At 36.4% G+C, this 18,551-nt stretch overlaps 4 protein-coding genes across 4 annotated transcripts; 2 read left to right on the top strand and 2 right to left on the bottom strand.

Annotated features, from left to right (window-relative positions):
* Nucleotides 1–217: 217 nt before the first annotated feature.
* CBG04144 lies at nucleotides 218–2,701 on the top strand (the record flags this gene model as incomplete). Its single annotated transcript, XM_002643282.1, has 7 exons — nucleotides 218–374; nucleotides 1,768–1,810; nucleotides 1,860–1,960; nucleotides 2,007–2,152; nucleotides 2,200–2,295; nucleotides 2,343–2,453; nucleotides 2,534–2,701. Coding segments are annotated over 7 exons (822 nt in total), but the record flags the coding sequence as incomplete, so codon positions are not given.
* A 1,149-nt stretch (nucleotides 2,702–3,850) lies between these two features.
* CBG04143 lies at nucleotides 3,851–8,355 on the top strand (the record flags this gene model as incomplete). The annotated part of the gene is given in 15 exon segments (XM_045238661.1): nucleotides 3,851–3,953; nucleotides 4,313–4,365; nucleotides 4,368–4,403; nucleotides 4,473–4,638; nucleotides 4,804–4,920; nucleotides 4,973–5,051; nucleotides 5,097–5,188; nucleotides 6,030–6,145; nucleotides 6,199–6,487; nucleotides 6,916–7,048; nucleotides 7,093–7,261; nucleotides 7,303–7,753; nucleotides 7,914–8,031; nucleotides 8,068–8,160; nucleotides 8,229–8,355. Coding segments are annotated over 15 exon segments (2,142 nt in total).
* Nucleotides 8,356–8,868: 513 nt separating this feature from the next.
* CBG04141 lies at nucleotides 8,869–12,676 on the bottom strand (the record flags this gene model as incomplete). Its single annotated transcript, XM_045238660.1, has 5 exons — nucleotides 8,869–8,932; nucleotides 8,978–9,116; nucleotides 11,187–11,256; nucleotides 11,309–11,362; nucleotides 12,635–12,676. The coding sequence occupies 5 exons, from the start codon at nucleotides 12,674–12,676 to the stop codon at nucleotides 8,869–8,871; spliced, it is 369 nt and encodes a 122-aa protein (XP_045092468.1).
* Nucleotides 12,677–13,822: 1,146 nt separating this feature from the next.
* On the bottom strand, nucleotides 13,823–18,512 carry Cbr-tmc-1 (the record flags this gene model as incomplete). The annotated part of the gene is made up of 21 exons (XM_045238659.1): nucleotides 13,823–13,976; nucleotides 14,051–14,163; nucleotides 14,215–14,355; nucleotides 14,449–14,572; nucleotides 14,701–14,868; nucleotides 14,996–15,092; nucleotides 15,136–15,224; nucleotides 15,270–15,427; nucleotides 15,478–15,624; nucleotides 15,717–15,918; nucleotides 15,963–16,073; nucleotides 16,177–16,591; nucleotides 16,712–16,925; nucleotides 16,975–17,142; nucleotides 17,196–17,327; nucleotides 17,420–17,558; nucleotides 17,606–17,830; nucleotides 17,880–17,944; nucleotides 17,989–18,139; nucleotides 18,183–18,328; nucleotides 18,378–18,512. The coding sequence occupies 21 exons, from the start codon at nucleotides 18,510–18,512 to the stop codon at nucleotides 13,823–13,825; spliced, it is 3,294 nt and encodes a 1,097-aa protein (XP_045092467.1).
* Between the last annotated feature and the right edge of the window lie 39 nt (nucleotides 18,513–18,551).

Raw genomic sequence — 18,551 nt, 5'->3', positions numbered from 1 at the left:
AGATTTGGATTGTCTTCTGTTGAATTTTTTATTCCTGGTAAAAGAAATATGTCTAGTGGGCAACTAATAGCTTGTTCATTGACTGAGAAAAAACTGAGAGAACTGACAGAATTTTTTAGAGACAGATGATTTTTTGAATTTAACCCCGGTCTTACTGACTTATTGTGAAAATTCTGGAAATTGAACATTTTGACTTTAAGAAATGAAAAATTTTTTCCAGATATCTTCGGAAAGGATGGAGACTATTCTTTGTGATCATAAACTCGTTTATGATATTGTTGTCATGCAAAAAGAACAACAAGTGTGGTGTGGTGTGTTGTTAAATGATGAAAACAAAGTTCCAACGACTGAATCTTTGGAGAAGCTTCTGAAAAGTATGTAATACAACCAGACGATTTGAAATAAATCACAGTTCAGAGCATAAAGTCCCATTTGCTATCCACAAAATAATTGTGTTCGACTTCATTCCTCGTTCTGAAAAAGGAAAAATAATAAGAAGTGAGATACCATATCTTATGAAAGAACAAGAAGAGTCATTGACGCTGAATGAAACAACTGAGTCGTATATTTGATGCACATCTTATTAATTTTTTTCTTTCCCCATTTCCTGTACTCAATAAATGATATTTTCTCTATCTTTTATCACGAAACGTCTACAAACGGGAATTGTTCAACTCATTTTGCTATCCGATTCAAATAGAATAATATCACATACGACGACAACGTATGTACATAACATAACGGATATGATGATTAAAAGGCCTCTTCTGCGAAATGCAATCAAGGTCATTATTATCTGGAAAACAGAACATGATAATGTTAACCACATCATTTTGATTTTATGAATTGATGTTTCACGAAAACGATCTGTCACCCACATCAAATTTTATCTTCCCAGTACACTTTTTCCATCACATGAAAACATTTATGACATAGTTTTTGAAATCAAAATAGCTGTAATCTGTTGAATAAACTTAGGATGAAAGTTGTAGTTTTTTTTTGGTAAAATTTAACTCCAGTGTTTATTAGTTTTCGGACACAAGCTGGGTACTTTAATCGTTTGTTAATGCCACCGCAAAAAATCTAATGAAAATTCCAATTGATTGTTTGCGCAGATTTCTTCTTTGCAGTTACAAAAATTGCCTCCGGCGCTCGAATCTCTTGTCTTCCCATTTTCGTTCTCTGGCGGAAGTACTCAAGTGGAATGTGCTGCACTGTGTGTGTTTTTGATGGATAAGATTAGGCGAAGGTTCGTTTTTAGAGATGGAAGGAAAAGTTTTGCCTTCTTCACGAAACGTTGATCATTTTTAACATCCAAACAATTTCAATTTGAAAAGTGTGATGAATATATAAATGTACAAGACATGTAATTTAAAACTCGAAAATAGTGTTCCTTTTATGTTTATTTTTGTTCAACTCACTAAATGTTTTTAATCTACAAAAAAGAAAACTCTGCCTAATTATGACCAGATTCCATGTATTTTTTGATTCACTTTATTTTTAAAATCCGCAGATTTATCATTTCTGAGTATTTAAAGCTTTTATCTTCAGTTTAGATCAATTGAATATCAAAATGTCGTTTCTTTCCAGACTGCCGGATAATATTATGTCGAGCAGAAAACTTCTCCGACGATTTTCATCCAGTATATCAGGTTCGTTTTCCAGTTAAGATTATATTACAGAAAGGTTAGGCTATTTCAGTCATATCAAAACTTTTTAATATTGTTCCAAAACTCTTCTAACGATGACTTCATGTATATTTTACAGATCTTCTCAGCATCCCAAAGCGAGATTTTGGGGATAATGAAGAGTGAGACATTCACAAACTCTTTCTTTTTTTAAATATTTCGCGTATTCAGATCTTCTCCACTGCATAGCGCTGTTAAGATGGGGAACACGATTATGGCAAAAAATTTCATCGACTCCAAATCGATATGGATTGATGAGCCAGACCCTAAAGGTCTGTTTAATTTTCACTTCTGATACTTTCAAATCTTGCATCCTAGGTCAGACAGCTCTACATTTGTCTATAACTTACGGTGATACTGAAATGGCTTCAATGCTTTTGAAAGGTGGGGCAAACGTAGACGCCTTCGATAACGATGGTTCATCCGCCTGTCATATTGCTTGCCGCGATGGGATGATTGACCATGTAAGTCTGTTTATTTACCGAAAAGTTTCATGAATGTATCTATTAAGTTTAATTTACTCGTCTACTATCATGTGGATATTTGCTCGGTGGATAGAGCAGGCAGAACACCGTTTGATTTGGCTTGCGAACATGGCCAAGAAAAAGTAATAGTGAACATCCAGTCCGAGCTGTTTGTAATGAGACATTTCAGATGGTCAAACGGCTTTTTAACTGCGGTTTGAAAAAACAAAGCTTCCAAAGTTTGGATAATGTTCATACAGCCTCAGCATTACATTTGGCAGCGGAGACTGGGCAGGTTCAGGTAAATACCTAAGTACTAAACCATATTCCACACTTCAAGAATAACAATTTTCTCATAGCAAAAAAATGTGTTCTTTATAGATCATTTCACTTTTGCTTTGTAACAATTGGGATGTAAATTTCACTACAAAATGTGGATCAGCACTACACATGGCAGCCGGAGCCGGACAAATTCAGGTGGTCCGCTTCCTATTGAGAGTGAGTATTGAAACCCTAGATACATCGAGAAAAAAAGACAATTATAGGTTGGAATTGACGTCAACATAACAAATGTAGACGGACAGACAGCTTATGCGTGGGCTAAAAAACAAAGCGGTCGAAATCCAATAACATACAAGGAGATCCGGTTTTTACTGAAAAGTGAGTTTGATGAGCGTCAATAAGGCCGCATATCGGCAGGTGCATGGAAAGAAAGCGTATAATTGATCATTCCTCTCGCGATTCGCTATTATATCTGAGTGTGATTGGTACTGACATTTGCAGATCTGAATATACCATGATAGCAAGCATTTCTTTGTTTTTCCTTTTCGTTTTCAACCCGCGCAAAGGATTTTTTTACTTCTTCTCCTAATAGTTGCAAAACAATGGGTGGAAACCAAACAGCGCGATTGAACAATACAAGCACTTTCATATATGACAGAAAGCAATACGAAGGTATTAATCATTCATCATTCATAAAATTTCGGTTTTTACCGCGGAGGTTTTTGTGTGTCGATGTGTTTTATGTGTCACTTTGTATTCTTTTTTCTATTTTTTCAAATCTCTAATTCTGAAGTCGAAATCATTTTACCTATTAATTTGTGCGGAACGCCAATTCTTTAAATGCCTTTTCGACCTAAGAAACACGTTCGGAACGAAAAAAGAAAGAGAACAATGAAGAAACAGAGACGCATTGACGGTTATTATTATTCACAAGAAATGGTGGAAGGTGGTAAAACGTTGTGTGTGCGCGCACATTGCCCTCCCTCCGACAGTGTGTCCTGTACTGAGTATGACTGGCTGCAAGTTCACGGTCACCATCTGCACACACCATTCGTCAGTTATTGATTCAAACGGACGAAACCTCCTCCCGCAACACCCTTTGTTTTCTTCTATCTCTACGATGAAAAAGTGTTGATTTTTTTTGCGAAACTGTTTGCAAACAATCCTCTTATTTTAGTTTTTAATAGATTTTAGTGCTCTTTTTGTGCAATATTCAGACTTTTACAAACAAAACATCTTGAACACGTTAGAAAACTAATCCTTTAAACACATATTGCAATTTGCATTAAGGAAGAAAAAACTGAATTTGTGAATTAAAACAGATTACTAGTTGATACAGAATTTCAAAAATTTATAGGCTGTAAATAATATGGCTTCGGTATTTCTTCCAAAAAAATTGTAAATTGCCACACCGAGATGAAGGATTGTAGGGTTTTCATCTTTTCACCACAACCCTTCATTTTTCCTTCTTTTACTTCTGCGCCATCATTTCATCACTCCTTTTTTTTCTTCATTCTCTGTTATTGCGCCTTTCTCTAGACATTTTTGTCAACCTATACCTGTAGCTTCACGCAATTCTAAATTGATGCGGCAATATGCATAGATAACTATTTTCAAGCCAGTGTTTGCTTTCAGTGTTTGCCCTTCGAGTGGATAAGACCAGTTTTCACCCCAGCCATCTGTCATAGCCGATCAATTGAAAATTTTCCACGAAAACTATCACCTATTTTTTCGTAGTAATTTTTCGCTGCAAATTCAGCAAACTTCGGGTTCAACACAGAATTCAAATAGATATGTGAACAAAATTACTTGTTGTGCACCACTTCTTCAAAATCGTCGTATCACTGCTAAAACGCTTCAAACTCTCGAATTTTTCAGACTTCCAAACATTCACAAATGTTATAACAGTAGAAGATTATTGTGGTTTTGAAGAAACGAGTTGAGCCTATCAAAAGGAGACCGTGTGTGGGTGAGTAAATGTTTGAAGTATGACTCTAACGAGTAACACTTTAATGACTTCAAAAACGATTGTTTTCAGGTTGTAGAACGTTGCAACTCAGCGGTCTTCAAAGGAGTTGTGTTTGGGAAAAAAGGAAATTCACGGAGCGGATTTTTCCGATCGTCAGCTGTAAAAGAAGAGGAGAATCAAGTGCAGAACAGCGAGTCAACTCCACCAAGTCCAAAAGTTAAAGCAAGAAAAAATTGTATGTTTTTTTCAACTTTTTTGAGGCCTTCAACATCATACTTACACATCCTCAATTGAACTAATTAACATCTAACACAATTTTCCGCAATAACAAAAAACTTAAAATAGCGAAAAGTTTGAACTTCCCGAAATGTAAACCCATTACTTTGGAAAATGTTTTCAGATATCCAAATGACTTCGAGGATTGCGAAAAATCAGAAAAACCCAACATCCACGTTTTGTTCAACCCCAGCATCCAAACCGAATGGACCGCGTAATTGTTCTATTAGCCATTATCATGGTTTGTGTTTCAGCCAAATAATTAAACGTTCATCGTTGAAAACTGTATTCAGACATAAACCGAAACACACCATCCCCAATGGCTTCATTTGGGAGGACAACATCGTGGATCGCAGAAAAAAATTATCAAATGTAAATTCATTGCACACGATATAATCTAATTATGCTAATTTTTAGTCCAACAAATTCGACGGCATGCACCTCTTTCGGCTCATCTTTTAACGGCAGCCGCACTCCGACACCAAGTAAGAAAGTTTTATTATGTAACAGTGAGATTTCTAATTTCGAAATAAAACGTTGACAAAAAAAGCTGGAGAATTTGAAACACAAATCTTTTGATTTTCGAACAATAGAGGTTTTTTAGTAATTTTGAGTAAACTCTTCCTGTGCGTAATTCTTCTATTTCTTTCTTTTATTCTCTTGCTTTTTTCTTATAAAACGAGTTTCATTTTTGTTCTAGCAAGAAAGACGACGATAGAGAAAGAAGAGAAAAAGAGCAAGACGGCTGCCAGAGTGAGAGAGAGAATCGAAAAAGCTATGGATTCGGAGAATTCAGCAACTCCGTCAAAACTGAATTTTTGAGCGGAAGTGGCGACACACTCTATTCACAAATATTTGGTCGACTAAAACTCTGCTCGTGCCAGTTTAGAAAATAAAAACTTCAATTGGTTTTTTTCGTAGTTGAGAATTCTTTTCTAATTTACTGAAAATCTGGTTTTAAAAAGTTTATTGACTTTAGAAGATGAACTGAATATTTTTGATAGATTACATTTTTTAAGTTGGTTCAATGGAGTGTGTTGTGGGAACACATCCTGTTAAATACAAAAAAAAATATTTTACTCACAAAACGCAAATTTCGGGCTTTGAGGGCCTTGTGTCATTTTCAGACTTTTTGACAGACTTTCTTCTTATACCATCGTTTGTCTACAACACACTAAATTCATTCATCTTGAAGAATGTCCACGTTTCGAAACTTATCAATCCTCTTGAAGTTGAAAAATAGAAACATTTTACTTTGTTCCCATTGTCATACGATATGCCATATAGAATTTCATTTTGTTTTCTGTGCTTTTTTCTTCAATGTATCGGGATTAGCACACTTTTTTGCAGAGCCATCTACGATGTATTCTTCTTCGTCTTGCTTGTATCCAACTAAAATGGAAAATCAGTACTCATCGATAGGATCGAGTTCAAGTCAAAGTAGTTCAGGTTTCGAAAGTGCTAAAGTATGTTTTCATTTGGTTTCAACTCGTAAAAAATCTATAAAAACATATCTCAGTGCTCAACATCTACATCTGCTTCATCGTTTCCGTCCGCTGTACAAAGTAATGAATCCGGTCGTGAATCTATTCATAGTGTCCGCTCTGTAGAAAGCGGTAGCGGCTCCTCATCTTCAATTCATGCGTTGGACGATTCACTTTATCGCTCTATTTATGAGATAGATGTAACAGGAATGGCTGAGAGTGGCGTGCCTCACGCGGAAATTCTAGCCAACTGGTTAGATAGTATTCATTTGAGCCAATATTTGGCGTTGTTTTTAAAACAAGGATACGATCTTCAAACTATAGGTATGTCCAAATTCAAATAGCCTGAGTAATTTATCCGCGAACGTTCACACTTATGAAACAACAAATTCTCTCAAAAACATCAATCATTAGTTGCTATAAAATTAATTTCGGTTTTCAACTGAGTAGGTTCATGTGTCACATGGAATTAATGTATTGCCCGTTATTGCTTCAATATACAGAAAAAGAAACAGTTTACTACAGAAATAATGATTCTAAAATCATAATTTTACTATATTTAGAATAGTCATTCCTCTTCTAAGAAAACTGGTTTGAAATGTATCCAGCAAATTTTGGAAGTAACTTTCTTAGAAATTAAATTGTTAGAATAAACGCAGCTTTAACTAAGAAACTGCATGCCTAGCCAAAATAACTTAAAGGCAAAATTGAGTTAATAAACAATCAATTTTAACAAAATGCTATTTTTTCAGCTCGCTGCACTCCCGCCGATCTTTTGACTCTTGGTATCAAAAATCCTGATCATCGAAAAAAGATTATGATGGATATTCACAGCTGGAAAATTGTCGATCAGTGGCCACATGTGGTTCCAAACAATAACCTAAGGTATCAAAGTTATTGATAGTGACACTCGAAATTCAATTCTTTAGGGAATGGCTCCAAGCAATAGCTCTAGCAGAATATATTCCATTATTTGAAAGTCAAAAGTATAAAACTGTTCAAGACGTGCTGGATTTGCAATGGGAAGATTTCGAGGACATCGGTGTTAAGCGATTGGGTCATTTAAAACGGTTCGGGTTGACAATTAAGAAGTTGAAGGTTTGCTAAATATCCACATGTTTTTACAAAGTCAATTTTAGGAGTATCAACGTCACACATTCAGCTATCCACAAAATGCTTCTAACAATTCTACGATGAATGTTGACATGGGTTATTCTCTTCATTCTCACACTCACTCAAGTATATCGGACTCTCGAAGAAGTCTAAACATTTCAAGGATCAACGATCCACCACCTCCAGCGCCTTCAGGACCCTATCGCTCTTTCAAAGAAAGTAGTGATGAACTAGACAAGGAGATTTTCGAAAAAAATCTCTGGGATTCGGTATCAACTCTATCGAGTGCACATTGTAAGCCTATCCATCTCATTTCTAAGCCAAAAAGCACTTCGGATTTGCTTTTCGGAGACGATCGCCCCATTCGACTAAGCTTAGTTTCCACGGGAAAAATTTTGAGCGATATAAGCAAATTGAGAAAAAGCGAAGAAGAAGACGAAGAGCTGGAAGATCCAAACGAGTGTCCACCGCCGCCAGGTAAGCCTTAAGCACAAAATAATAATGAAGAATGCGAAAAGTCAATTTGTGACAAAATTGAGAAATAAATATCATCAGCAGATAACCGTTTGAATCATGAAAGTTTCCATAAATTATCACTAAATTAAATGACTGAATGAAAATCATCAAATTTCTTCAGCCCCTCTTCATTGCAACGTTGGTCCGCATCACACATCATCTTTCAACCTGCCCTCTTTCAACTTTTCACAAAGCAATGAACAATTTCCTTTTGCTAATGAGAACTGTGGGACTATAAAGTGAGCATAATCGTATAAATATTCATGTACATTCAGAAATCACGCGTTTAGATACTCCGCCGGTCGTTCAACATCGGCTTTTAATGTACCTTCTTCGCTGCCACCGCTTCTCTCAGACGACCACGTCAGGTAAAATGCATAAAAAATATTCCGATTGAAAATATCACAATGCACAACTCTCTACATTGAATTTACAGTGACCAATCATCCAATGGAAGATCAAACAACGATCCAACAATCGATGAGATGCTTCAAGAAATTCAAGGCGCTATGGAAATTTTCATTGCTTCACCAGCTTCTCCCTCATCAACAGTCGATAAATAATGTGTGCTTCAGTTTTCTGATTTTTGGTTAATGTTCTCGTAGACTATTTTTATCTTCTGGTTTCTAATTTTGTCCATTTCACAACGGTTTCTGTCGTTTACGGGCTAATTTTGTATTGCTATTTATCGTATTCTTCTTAAGAACTGATTTCTTTTCTTTTTCTGAACAATACGACTCGGTCTTGTGACTTATAGGCTTGCTGAACATACTCCAAATTCATAAGATCAGCAAAATCGGTCTGGTCCCAAAGATTTCTGTTTTGTTTCAACAAGAGAACATACGCATTATACATGTATTTATCAACAAACAGAAGAATCGAGATCAAAAACGTGACAAGACAAAAATGTAAAAGAAAAAGTCCTACAGAGTGGATAAGCTCGCAATAGTTGTTTTTCTCAGGAATTCTAAAATTGAGTCAGCATTGGTAGTCTACATAAAAATACATAAATGAAAGACCCATTTGCAAAAAACAATAAACTCCAGAAAAAATATGAGTAGATTTTTTCAACAACTCTAAGCCAAGAGAATCACCAGAACCAAGAAAGCAGAAGAGAAAGAAATCACATTCATTGACGGGCTGAAATAATTTTTTGGTTTGATTCGGATGGAACGAAAAACTAACCTTTTGTTAATAGCAACACTCGGATAGTAATTGCACAGTTGCCCAGCACACCAACATAATTCAACAGTTCTATTGCTACTTCGCGCTGCTAGACGTGGTGGCAATAGTTTGTGAGCTGGCATTCGCGTACACGAAGTTTCTGAAAAACCTATAGTATTATAATTTTTCTTGGTGTTTATTAAATTTAAGTTTCGATTGTAAATAACCACTTTTAAACTCAATTTAACGAAAAATAGTATGATGAAAGAAAGAAAAACATCGTCGACTTGTTTCACAGTATTTCAAGGAAAGGAAAGATAATATGAACATTTTTTTGTTTGCGAGTCTCAATTCAATTGGAGAGTTTTTTATGGCAAATATGTATCCCCCGGTAATCTATATAAGTGTCTTAAAGAACGGGCATAATTTTTCTTGTGAAAAACTGACCATCTCAGAATTAAGTTTTTATTAGATTTCCTACTAGAGGAAAACACTTATATTCATTAGAGCTCATTAAAATCGTTCAACAGTTTTTTTCTGAGAATGTTTTAAAACGTTATAACCAAACATCTTGTAATTTTGTTCCGTTTTTATTTTGAAATACAGACCTAAAACTTGCTGAGCTTGTGATTTTGGTGTAGATCCATACTTGAACACTCCAGAGAAACATCCGCGAATGATGTTGTTCCCAATGTGTTGACCTGTAATTCAATTTCTTTCACGGTTTCCTCCTCGTTTTGTCACACTTCATTGACCCCGTCCCTTGCGTTTTTAGTCACGATGAGCTTTGAGGACATCTTTACTATCCAATGGTGTACTCTCATTCCTTTTTTCTCTTCTCTTTTTCCACTCAAATTCCATTTTCAATGAGATTACCTATTCGACAACTACAAAACGACTGCTCCTCCCTCTTTTTTATTCCTTTCTTTTTATGCGTTTTTCCCCTACACAGACACTCAAAAAACCAATCAAAGTTTTCAGAAGAGGCTTGCAAATCTGCGAATAGCTGGAGTTGCGGGTTGAGTGTTGTTCAATGGAAGTAAATTGAAAATATATGAAGGGTCTCTTGTAAAATAGAAACAACAATGGAAAATCGTATAGAAAAAACGTCATATGAGCTTCAATTATAAGTTGATATTACTTTCTTCAGCATGGTTTATGATCTTTGCAAAAGTGCAAACCATGTAAAAGAAAGAAAACGAAGATTGTGCCATGAAAAATTAAATAATCATCACGAAAGAATATTAATACAGATTTCGGTGACTTTTTCACTACTTTGTTCTCAAAACAAATACGTGAGGATTTCGCTTATCAAAAAATATGATGATAATAAAGTTTAAATTTTTAATTTTCAATATACGCGCACCATATTACTAATGCTTCACGCATGCAACACCATCTCGAATTAGTTGAAATTTGGTAAACAAATTCCATCGTTCCTCTAGCTTTTTGTTCTCTCTATATCCTGTCAAATCTACTTTCTGATTTGAAATAATACAATTACAAACCATCCCTTCTTTCTTATTTTTGCTGTGATTCTCTTGTTTGCCGGAAGGCGTTGTTCTCTCTTCAAACATGAAACCACAACATCTATGAGCGAATCATGTAAGAACACTGTTTTGCGTAGATGCGCGCAACAATTCAATGCGGAAGAGAATATTTTATTCCATGAAATCTCTTTTGCTTTCTCCATTTTCCCGCTTCTTTGCTGTCGAAAAAGAAAAGGACTGGATTAGATAATTGAAGAACTGGGGAAGAAGGAAGACAAGAAAAAGAGCAGATGGTGTGAGTGTGTGCGACTAAGAATAATTGAACAAGTGATAATTGACGTGTGAGCGGAATCTTCAGACTCTCCAACATAACGACGGTGGATTCGAGTTTTGGACTAGGCACTAAACATTGTAACTTAGAAATTCCCCAGTTTTTGTATAAACGAAACACATCCCTCGACGGTAATAAACGAATTTATAACCTCAGAAATCACATAAATCCGGATGGATATGTGCGAGCAATTGTAACAAATCGATCATCTTCAATGAGGCGCCTTTCTCATTTACCGCATTTTTTCGTTCCCGTTGTCAACCCCCCGAGATCTAGCCATCTGCTTTTTGTCACCCCGTCTCCCTTTCTCCCTATATCTTAGAGAGATAGAATACACGTTGAGGTGGGGTGCGTTTGTTATTGATGATTGATAGTGAAAATAGAGAGGAAGAAAAAGAAGAGTACTTACCTGCAAGGATTCTTGGTTCTATAACTGTCACGCACTTTGAATTACTACAAGCCATAGTTCCAATGTTTGCCTGAAAATGTAGTTGATCAAAAACATACAAGGGCGTCGTAATGCAACTATACCGAAGGAGGTATCTTGAAGCAATGGTCCGTGAAGTTGACAGGGCGGTAGTACACCTTAAAGTTTATATTTCCGTTATTCATTTTGTAAAAATTTCAAAGGTTCTGCATTTTGTGATTGCTGAGTTATAATTATTCAGTGTGTCCGGTTTTCGAGGTTCAAAACGTGCTGATGAAAACGCTGATTATCAGCGTTTGTATGCTGAGGGTAAGTCTGTTAAAATCATAAGTTTTGTTTTGAAAAACGTGTTTCCAATTTTATTATTGCCAAACTAGTTTATATCCATTTTCATTCTTGTGGAATTCTTCTTTTTTCATTTTCGTAGGGTTAACAAGAGGCAAAATTACAAACTTTGACTAGCTGGTCACCACCGATAGCTTTTCGTCAACGACATCGGGCCGTCTTCTCTGTTATTTTCGATAGTCTCTAAGGGATTGGACTCCAACGCCGTCGTCGCCAAGTTTTGGTTTTGACATCTTGCGTGAGTATGTATGCGTTTTGATCTCTACCAACAACCACCACCAGCAGCACCAGCACCACTAGTAAAAAAGGCTCTTCAAAATCTTCGACAATTTCTCGGTTTGCTGGCTCTTTTTTCCTTACAACACTAGCTTCGTCCTCTTTTTCTGGTCTCATAGGAGTTTGAAGATATATCATGACCCTCTTCAAAAACATTTTGCTTTTCTTCCTGAGTCAAAAATTTCGAAATATTATGAGTTTTATCTGGGGGCATTGGATAAACATTCAAACTCAATATTCGCAAAACCCCGCTTGTTAAGTTATGTAAATTTCATTCTGTTTTCTTCTCTCGCTGATTTCCCATTTTTCATATGACTTAAAAATTCTAGGGTCGGGATGTGACATGAAAAACAGAACGAAAATCGCGGGAAGTTGAAAATGGGTAAGCTATAGTAAATTTTAAAAGACTAGGAAAAGAAGATGAAAAAAGAAACGTGAAAATTAATACGTTTCAGTTTACTATCCATGAATTTAGTCATACCCACATCTTTCTCTCAAACCGAAATTCAACACCTCTTCTCATGACAGTTGTGTTCTTCATGTGATATATTAATCCTACTCCTTTCCTCTTTCTCCATTCCTACCTTTCTATCTTTTTCGTGAGTGTTTAAAAAGTCTATTTGTGTTGGAACAATCAAGCCAATCGGAGAGGGCCGTTTGAGAGGACAACATCACATAAAAGTGATATAATGAATGACTGACAGGTTGTCGCCCATTATCAAAAGCTAGTGCTAGTGTTTCTCAATGTAATGTTGTGGACACTGTTGGAGTAAATGCTTCCTTTTTATTCACAAGAACCCTTTACTCACCTCATCTAGATATGGCCAGTGCAATAAGAAATCTTCTGACATACAGCTATAACAATATTTTGTAGTAGAGCTGGAACGCAGGATTATAAACCAATGCAAAAATGATAAATATTTTTCTTTGATCCTATAAGGCTGTGAAAAACTTCCCAGCTAAACACAAATATCCACGAACCCGTATTCTGAGTAGCCAAAAACAACTGTAAAATTGACCAAAACGAGAAATCGTAATGCTTGGAGCAGTCTGGATATCAGTTGAGGTCTCGGCTGCAGCATTAAATCGCAAAGGATGGCGATAACCTGACCATTCGGCTATCTTGAACAGCTTTCGCTGATGCAAGTACGAGGGTACTATTAGTTCTTTCGCCTTAAAAATTATATTATTTAGCGAAATATATTACAAATCACGATGTAACCAAAATAATGAAACTAAAAAAGTTTTCTCATCTCAGTGATTCAGGAGGATAGTGAAAAGCACCAAGCGCTTCGCAGTGTGCGTCCCCCGTCCCTCAAGAGCTGGGGCGGAGCGAAAAGCTCTAGTTAACTCCGCCTCTCTTCTGCTCACACAACGTCCATTTTTCTTCTTTTTTTTTTTGAAAACTGAACTATCGGAATGAAAAAGAACATATAATAATAAGAAAAAATCGTGGTGTTCAACAAAAAAATCATTAACTTTATGATTTACAGTGTTGGTCTTTTTTGTATTTTTTTCAAGTATAAACAAAAACTGAAATATGGTTTTTAAAAATATTTTTTTGAAAATATTTTTTCATCAGGAATCTTAGTAATCAGGTAAAAGATGATTGTAAAAAACCTAATTTCAAAAACAAAGCAAGCTTCATTAGAAATGATATGAACAAACCGAAACGATTGGAACATAAAAAGATGGAAATCTTACTTGGAAAAGCAATAATATTGTTCGAAGTCATTTGACAGTTTCATATATCAATAGTGTTAATTTTCAAAATTTAAAAAAAAACTGGAACCAAATTGTTTGTAAGAATGGTATGAAGCAACAGAAAAAAATGTTCTTGGGAAAACATTGCAAGAGATCCAGAAAGCAAAGTGGCGTGGAAAAATTTTAACAGTGTACGGGCTCTTTGGGTTCGGAATGTGTTAATGCAAATTAAATTCTAAAACCTGGTTATTTGGTCAGAAAGAAAAATAAAAATGAACGAAAAACAAGTAAAATCAATCAATTTGTCGTGGAGAATCATCTTCATCAAACTGCACACGCGGAGCTCGTGGAGACAAAACAAGCGACGTTTTCTTGTTGACAGTAGCTGAACGTCCATGTGGAATTGAACTGCTCGATGATGCTTGCGATACGATTTTATGTTGAGCTCTAGAAAATAAACGTTGGTATTCAAAACACATGCGTCTTATCAAAATTTGTTACAAAAATGAGTGAAAAATCACCTGCTTGTAGAAGCTGGTTGAATAGTTTTTGTTGGTGAGACGGATATTCTGAATCTTTTCTTCGAAGACTCCGGCAATTCTGTCTCCTCTTTATTGTCTTCTTCTCCAGTAGCCTAGAAATGAATTTTGACTCACATTCAGAAACAAATTTTCAGTTCTTTTACCTGGATATTATACTTTCTGTGTATTGGAACAGGTGGTCGGAAATCAGATTCACTTTTTGCACCTTTTGGTGTCTCCTCCACAGATGCTCTTGTTAACATAAGAGGTGCTTTGAGCCTCATTTTTTCACGGAGTGCCTTTGCCTGTAATTATAATTTGTAAATATTTGCATATTTTAAAGTCCCCGGGTTCCCATTTTCTCATCATTTTCTTGAAAAACAATGTTGATGACTAACCTCATCGGCTGACGGCCACGGCATAAACTCTGGCGCTACATCTTTAGAAAACGACAGTTTTTTATCATCAGGTGTTGGTTCTTCCTCCAAATCTGTTTCTTTGATTGTAGATGCGACAAAATTTCTGAAATCACAGAAATTACCTAACCGTTAGTCTCAATCACTGAGAAAACAGGCAGTGCGAATTGCAATAATTAAATCATTCTCATCATCAAAAGCATTCAAAATTATATAAATGAAAACTGAACCAACTTGTGATCATCTCTAGTGTGCTCGTATAGAGATACAAACGAGTTGTACTTTGACGATCGCCTGGATGGTGTGTTGTTTGGTGGAGTATGAACATCAATAGGGAAAGATTTCATTCCATGCTGATGCGGCACACCATATTTTGCTTCGAGATAAGGCCGCAGTAGGGCTCTGTAAAACAAAAAAACTCACACAGCCATGCACATTATAACACTCAATGCTATTAACTTATAAAATATTCAGTATTTCAGTTTCAAGACACATCAAATTTTCATCTATATTGTTTACATACACTCACCGTATTTCCTCAGGAGTTGCCACTTGAATTGCACTTCTTGAAATTTGGCTACAACTTTCTGTGGAAATGCTTTGTCGCATTTGCATGTTCGATGGTCCTAAATATCTGCAATGCTTTCGAGTAATTTGAATCAATCTTACCTTGGAATGAAACTGATTTGTGTATCATTGGAAGTGGCTCTCCGCTGCTACTTTCTTCATCTTCCATCTCCCGGTTTTCAATAAGCGAACTGTAAACTTGGGATTTCAGCTAAAAATACAAAATCAATCCAAACCCTAGAGAAGGATGGAAAGCGGTGACTTGAAGAGTTTCTGGAGGAGTTTCAGAAGAACGTAATGCATAAGCTGCGATTGGCTGTCGTTCCTCCTCTTCTTCCTCGCCAATGTCACTCTCTTCGGAGGAATCCGATGCTAAGCCGTTGTCAGCTTCCTGCTGGAAAATTAAGCTTTTGTTGCATATGCATCTATGTAGGTAAAGTATACTTCATGATATTGCCTCCATGGCTCACGTCGTCGTTGTTCAATCAGAGGAATGTAGTCGTTGGATCGTTTCTTGTCTCTATCCTTCTCAAACTTGTTTTTCTTACCACCAGCCAACTCAAAGATTTTCTTCTTCTCTTCTGTCCTCTCCTAAAACATTTTCCGATAAAAAAAGAATTCAATGATCAGCCTTACGTGTACAAGCTGAGCTTGCAAATCGGTGTTGGCTTCCCTCAACCCACGAACCAGGGAAAACAGGAAATAAATAATGAGTCTGGAAAATCAACAGTTGTTACTAAAATTAATTCAACAACTTGCATCAGAAACAAGATGATTGGAATCACAACGCCGGGGGATGCAATATGACGAATATAAGATAAAACTGTTTGGTCCACTCGTTTCTCAATTTCTCTGGTAACCACTGTGTAGAAATGCTCGTACCGTCTTAAAAAATGTTATGGTAGTTAAATTTTCAGAAAAAAGCTCACGCAAAAGGTCCGCATGATCTTGACGGACTCATAGATGCAATAACAAAGCCAACAGGTAGAGTACAGAGGAGAAGCCAAATGAGAAGTATTCCAAGATAGAAGTTGCTTGATCTGTAATCATTGAATTTATCATCATCATGCAATTTTTCTAGGTTCAGTGACAGGAGCAAACCTGAACTGCGTAACGTAAGCTTGAGAAAAAAAAATTACGTACCGACTTGCTCTGAAAATTTCCCTTGCTGGAACGTTGCACGTCATCACAGCCCATCCACGAATGTACATCAGAATAATCAGTTTAATATTGTTAATAGCAGGAAGCAGAGGTGCGAAAAACAATCCCAACCATATCATTCCTTGATTGTTGATGATGTGCAGCACATTTTCAGCTACTTTGAACTCTCCATATTCCGGGAACGTTGTTTCAATGTCCCAACACCACCAAGAAGAACAGTATTTGATCCACAACCCACGAAGAAAATCAATCACAAGGATTGAAAGGATTGTGAATATCAAATCCATTGTGACCAATTTCACAATTTCTTGACCGATGATAGTCTCCCAACAAATATCGTTGTTATGGCCGTCTTGGTTACGTCGGAGAGCAGCTTCATTAGTATGAATCGTTTGTTCTGAAAAACAAGGAATTTTAATTTTTGTAGTTATAATTGGAAAAATAATCCTCCTGAAATCGCAATCTGTTAACTATACTATTTGCAGATTCTCTCTGCAACGTTATGAATAAGGCTCACCGTTCCCTGATCCATCTTTTGCAGCGATTTCTTTTGATTCGTCGAGCTCCACAGTGTCGTGTCCTGCAGAAGGTGTAGAAATACTTCCAGGCTTCTTTTGAACTGTTGGAATGATGGTAGTTGTAAACATCCATGGTGGTTTGGTTCGGACTCGTGGTAAAGGAGTTGACTTGGAATATGTTTGGTGTTTTGGAAAATCGGGACCTCCAAATTGCTGAAACTAAGAAATTACATTTGAATTTTTGGAAAGAAAAAGTCGTTACCTGTCCCACCTTTCCCGGACTATAATTTTGATACTTCCTTGGTGGAGGTGTAAATATCGGAAGCACTTTGGGGCCAAGAACTTGTGATTCAAAACTGGTTGAATGAGTTCCATTGTGGAATACTGCGTTTGGATTGTTAACATTGAATGGGCCATATTGAGGAGCAACCTGTAATTATTGGAAATTAGACAAAATGCACATACACTTCATGAAGGTCTTACTGTGAATGGAGTTGTGACCGATCTTGTAGTTCGTTGGCTGACTGTTTGAAATCTGCGGGTGTTTGCAGCTAAAAACTCGCTCATTTGGCGAATTTCAGCACGACTGGCATAAGGCGGCGGCCGTTGAATATTCTAAACATCACATAAAATTGAAGTATACCAAAACAGTGTTTTTCGATTATTAAAGTGTAATCATTTGTGAAAAACAATACAAAAAAACTTACCGGATTCCAACCTCCTTGCTGTCGTTTAACATGATGTTTAACAGTTGACGTTGAGTTCACACGGTCTCGTAGAGCTGTCATTTTTTCAAACAGAGCAAAAATGAGAGTAATGTAGTTGACAGTATAAAGGATCAAAACTCTGTAACGCATTTTTTATAATAAATTGTTTCTTGTTCCAATTCATACCTTCCCAGATGTGCTCGCAGCGCAGTTCTTGGATGATAGTTTTCCATTCGCCCAATCAAATCAAAAATCATGGGAAACACGTGCGTAATTGTCGAGACAACAGATGGAACTTGATTTTTTGTAAATAAGTTCCCATCATCCTGCACTTGCGACTTTTGAACGGCGAATATGATGCAATAAATTGAGAATCCAAGCATAGCACATATTACAACGTTTGCAAAAACTCTTTAAAAATGTTTTAAATTGGGAATTTCGTTAATTTATTTTTTCCTACCTTAGTGTAAATTGAAGAAGTCGAAATTTACCATGGGAGTCTTTTTTGATGTCAGCAATGGACTCCTGAAATTTATTGACGTGAAGAACAAAACGAAAATTGATCAAACCCTGAGTTTTATCACAACTGCCATGACAGTGTTACTCGCTGTTTCAGAGTTTCCAATTGTATAATCCCATCCGGTGAACAATTTCCAGTTAAAAATGTACTGTTCGGCTTTGCTTCCAGACAACTTGGACATTCTTGCATTAGCAGCCATTCTAAGATTTTGAACAGTTTTTGTGAACTTGCGAAAAAACTCACTTCCGTAAAATCGCAAAAAAACTGTAAGCAAATATTGTGAGTGTGACCATAAAGTAGGCAAGCGGAAGTGCATATTTTATCTTGTTTCCTAGAAATGGGTCGTCCGAGTAGTATCCATAAAACAATGGCGAATAGCGCAGATATCCCTGAATAAAAAATCACAATAGACTCGTTTTCAATACTAAAACTCATTACATCATAATGCCAAACAACGGCTAACTCGTCGGCATGAACCTTTTCATTTGCTGGGATCTGTTTTCGCGTTTTGGTTCGATTGTTCCGTCCCTCATTGCCAACAGAGTCGGCGAGAGTCTGAAATGGTGATATCATCGTGAAATGTTTTTGATTATTTCGTTAAAGCAAATTTTG

This window comes from Caenorhabditis briggsae, assembly GCF_000004555.2.
Source record: "Caenorhabditis briggsae complete genome, chrX, whole genome shotgun sequence".
NCBI lineage: Eukaryota > Metazoa > Nematoda > Chromadorea > Rhabditida > Rhabditidae > Caenorhabditis > Caenorhabditis briggsae.
Note: the sequence above shows the minus strand (reverse complement) of the source record. Positions and strands in the feature narration are given on the sequence as shown.